The sequence below is a fragment of the Penaeus japonicus genome, unplaced genomic scaffold, assembly GCF_977035675.1.
Source record: "Penaeus japonicus unplaced genomic scaffold, GWHDUDI00000001_assembly GWHDUDI00000023, whole genome shotgun sequence".
NCBI classification, from domain to species: Eukaryota; Metazoa; Arthropoda; class Malacostraca; order Decapoda; family Penaeidae; genus Penaeus; species Penaeus japonicus.
Window position 1 is genome coordinate 6575295 of NW_028234425.1, and position 2938 is coordinate 6578232.

A 2938-nucleotide genomic window follows, 5' to 3' on the forward strand; every position below is an offset into this window, starting at 1 on the left:
GAGAGGCTCGAGGTGGAGCTCGAAGGCGTCGAGAGCATGGAAGCCCGGCCGTCCGGGGAGACGGGGCGCTCGGGAGGACCTCCCCCTCCTCCCCATCCCGGTAAGCCCGGAGAGGCAGGAGGAGTCACCACCACAGGGGAGGGGGAGGGGGAGGAAGTGTCATCCCGATCGGTCGTGATCACTTCCGGCACGACTACGCCCGCGGGAGGAGACAATGGGGCGGCCAGAGGTCCTCTCGGGGAGAAGGTTCCCCGTGGGTTTAGAGGAGGCTTGGTCGTCTTGTCCGTGCGCCACGACCCGAGGTACGACCCTTGCGCGCTGCCCCCTTGCGTGCCCCCGACTCTGCCGTAGCCGCCGTACCTCGACGCCACGAGGCTCTCAATGGCCGAGGCCGGTTTCGTCGTGCCGGACGACCGCCACGCTGGCCTCACGTACAGGCCGGGCGCTGCCCCCTCGCCCTGCCCTTCCTTCCCATCGCTCTGACTCTGTTCCTTTCCTTCACCTTTGCCGTCCGTCCCTTCACTCCCTCCGTCTCGCTTCTCACACGTCCGTCCCTTCCCCTCCTTCCGCTCCCCCTCCTTGTCACTCAGCCCTCCCCTCCCCTCCTCGTCGCTCCCATGCACACTCTGGGCGACAGGTTGGAGAGGCGGCAGAAGGGAGGCAACATTATCGCTGCTTTTTGGCGCCGACGGCCCTCCCTCCTTCCCCTCCTCCTGCTTCTGCTTCTGCTGCCAATCCCCTCCTGAGCGCCGCCCATCGAGGGTCTTGCTCTTCCTGCTTTCCCCTGAACTCCCCGATGAAGAAGTCTCCTCCTCTCTTTCTCCTCCTGCTCCTCCTGCTCCTCCTCCTCCTCCTCCTCCTTCCTCCTTGAAGCCCTCGATGGAGCGGCTCTTCCTGAAGATCGACTTGCCGGCTTTGTCCTCCTTCGCCTTCCTACCGCTACTCTCCTTCTGCTCCTTACTCTTCTCCTCCTTCGTTATTTTCTCCCGCTTCTTGTCCTTGGGAGCGCCACCGCCGTCGCATTGCTTGTCCTTGTTCTTGTTCTTAAAGAAACCGAACATAGCGTGCAGCTCCTTCAAGACGCTGCAACCCTCAGACTTATCTTCACGCCGAGAGGAACATGATCGTGTCTGCGGGCCGTTTCCTGTGTCTGGAGGACCTTACTGTCACAGCTGGAATTTCAAAGGGAATTTAAAGACAAAAATGAAATGAGTTTGTAGAGAAAAGGTATCTGCTTCTTTTTCTTTTTTTCATTATTTTACTTTTCCTTTCTTTTCTTTGTTTTCTATTTATTTTCTATTTCCTCTCTTTTTTTTCCTGATACTATGTTCTGTTTCCTTTCCGTTTTTTTCCTTTCTTTTCTTTTTTTTCTTTTTTTTTTCTTTTCTTCTCTTTCCACTGAACATTTATCGCCAAGATCATTTGTAAACCGAGATTTTTTTTTCCCAGTCAGTTCCAAAATATATTTCCGTGTCTTGTCAGCTATGTGAGAAAACTTTTTCCTCACTGACTCTCTTTCTTCCTTCCGGCTTTTGAAATCCTTTTTATCACTTATAAAAAAAACAACAACAACAGAAATTTGATTTTTTTCATCGGAATAAAATTCTGGTCGCATTCAGTAAACCAATATTTTCCTATTTCGCTGACCGTTCTAATGTACGCTCTTGTCAACATCACAACATTACTTGTGCATTTGACAGAGAGAGAGAGAGAGGGGGAGAGAGAGAGAGAGAGAGAGAGAGAGAGAGAGAGACGAGTGGAGAGTGAGAGGATGAGATGAGAGGAGAGGAGAGAAGATGGAGAGAGAGAGAGAGAGAGAGAGAGAGAGAGACAGACAGACAGACAGACAGACGGAGAGAGAGAGACAGAGACAGAGAGAGACAGAAAGCTAGACAGAGAAAGACAGAGACAGAAAAAAAGCAAGAGAGAAAAATAAAAAGAGAACAGATCCAATGTCGCCACCAGAACCCTTCTAATCATATATACCCTCCCAGACACTCCCCCCCCCCCTCTGTCTCTCTCTCTCTCTCTCTCTCTCTCTCTCTCTCTCTCTCTCTCTCTCTCTCTCTACCTTCCCCTCTTATCAACCCCCCTCTTTTCACACTCCATTTCTCTTTCGTTACCTCTCCTACATTCCTCAAATTTATTCACCAACTTCCTACCTCCTCATTTACCCCTCTCCCTTACCCTCCCCCCCCCCCTTCCCTAAATACACTACCCCTATTTCTACTTAGGCCTATGACGTCAGCACTTGTTGACCTATTTTAGCTATTTTCGGCATGGTAATTAGGGGGGGGGGAAATTGGCACGTGGCAACCTTAGCTGTAGACGTGACATAATCCACGTGTAAGTCGTGCGAATAAAGATAAATACAAGAGAGAGAATAATAATAAGAGGGAGAATAATAACAATGGTAATAAGAGTTAATAATAATAAATAACAATAACAGTTATTACTATCATGATAATTTATCAATATTGTCATTATCATGATAATAACAAAAACAATAACAGTAATAATAATATTAATAATAATGACGATGATAATAATGATAATGCTAATGATAATAAATGAGAATATATAAAGTGGAAAGGAAAGGAAGATACAAATGAAAAAGCAACTTTGAATAACTGAGAAAAATATGGAGCTGGATTTAATTAATCCTAGACGCAAGAATAAGGATTAAGAGAACAAATTAATTGAAAAATAAATATTAAATGAATTAACGTATAGTGCAATGCAGAAAACGAATGCGTTTACGTGCCTTCCTCTCTTTCTCTTTCTCTCCCTTTCTCTCTCTCTTTCTCTCTCTCTCTCTCTCTCTTTCTCTTTCTCTCTCTCTTTCTCTTTCTCTTTCTCTTTCTCTTTCTCTTTCTCTTTCTCTTTCTCTTTCTCATTCATTTCTCTTTCTCTTTCTCTTTCACTCTCTCCCTCTCCC

General features: G+C 47.1%; 2 protein-coding genes across 2 annotated transcripts in view; both read right to left on the reverse strand.

The window, feature by feature from the left end:
* Nucleotides 1-1200, reverse strand: part of LOC147469156 (uncharacterized) — a 3578-nt gene extending 2378 nt beyond the window's left edge. The window contains exon 1 of the mRNA XM_086550092.1: nt 1-1200. This exon is cut by the window's left edge and continues 1611 nt beyond it. Within this exon, the coding sequence (XP_086406218.1) occupies nt 1-1061 (1061 nt within the window). The 5' untranslated portion in view covers nt 1062-1200.
* LOC122247544 (uncharacterized) overlaps nt 1-2938 on the reverse strand; it is a 180895-nt gene that overhangs the window by 44468 nt on the left and 133489 nt on the right. The window lies entirely within an intron of this gene.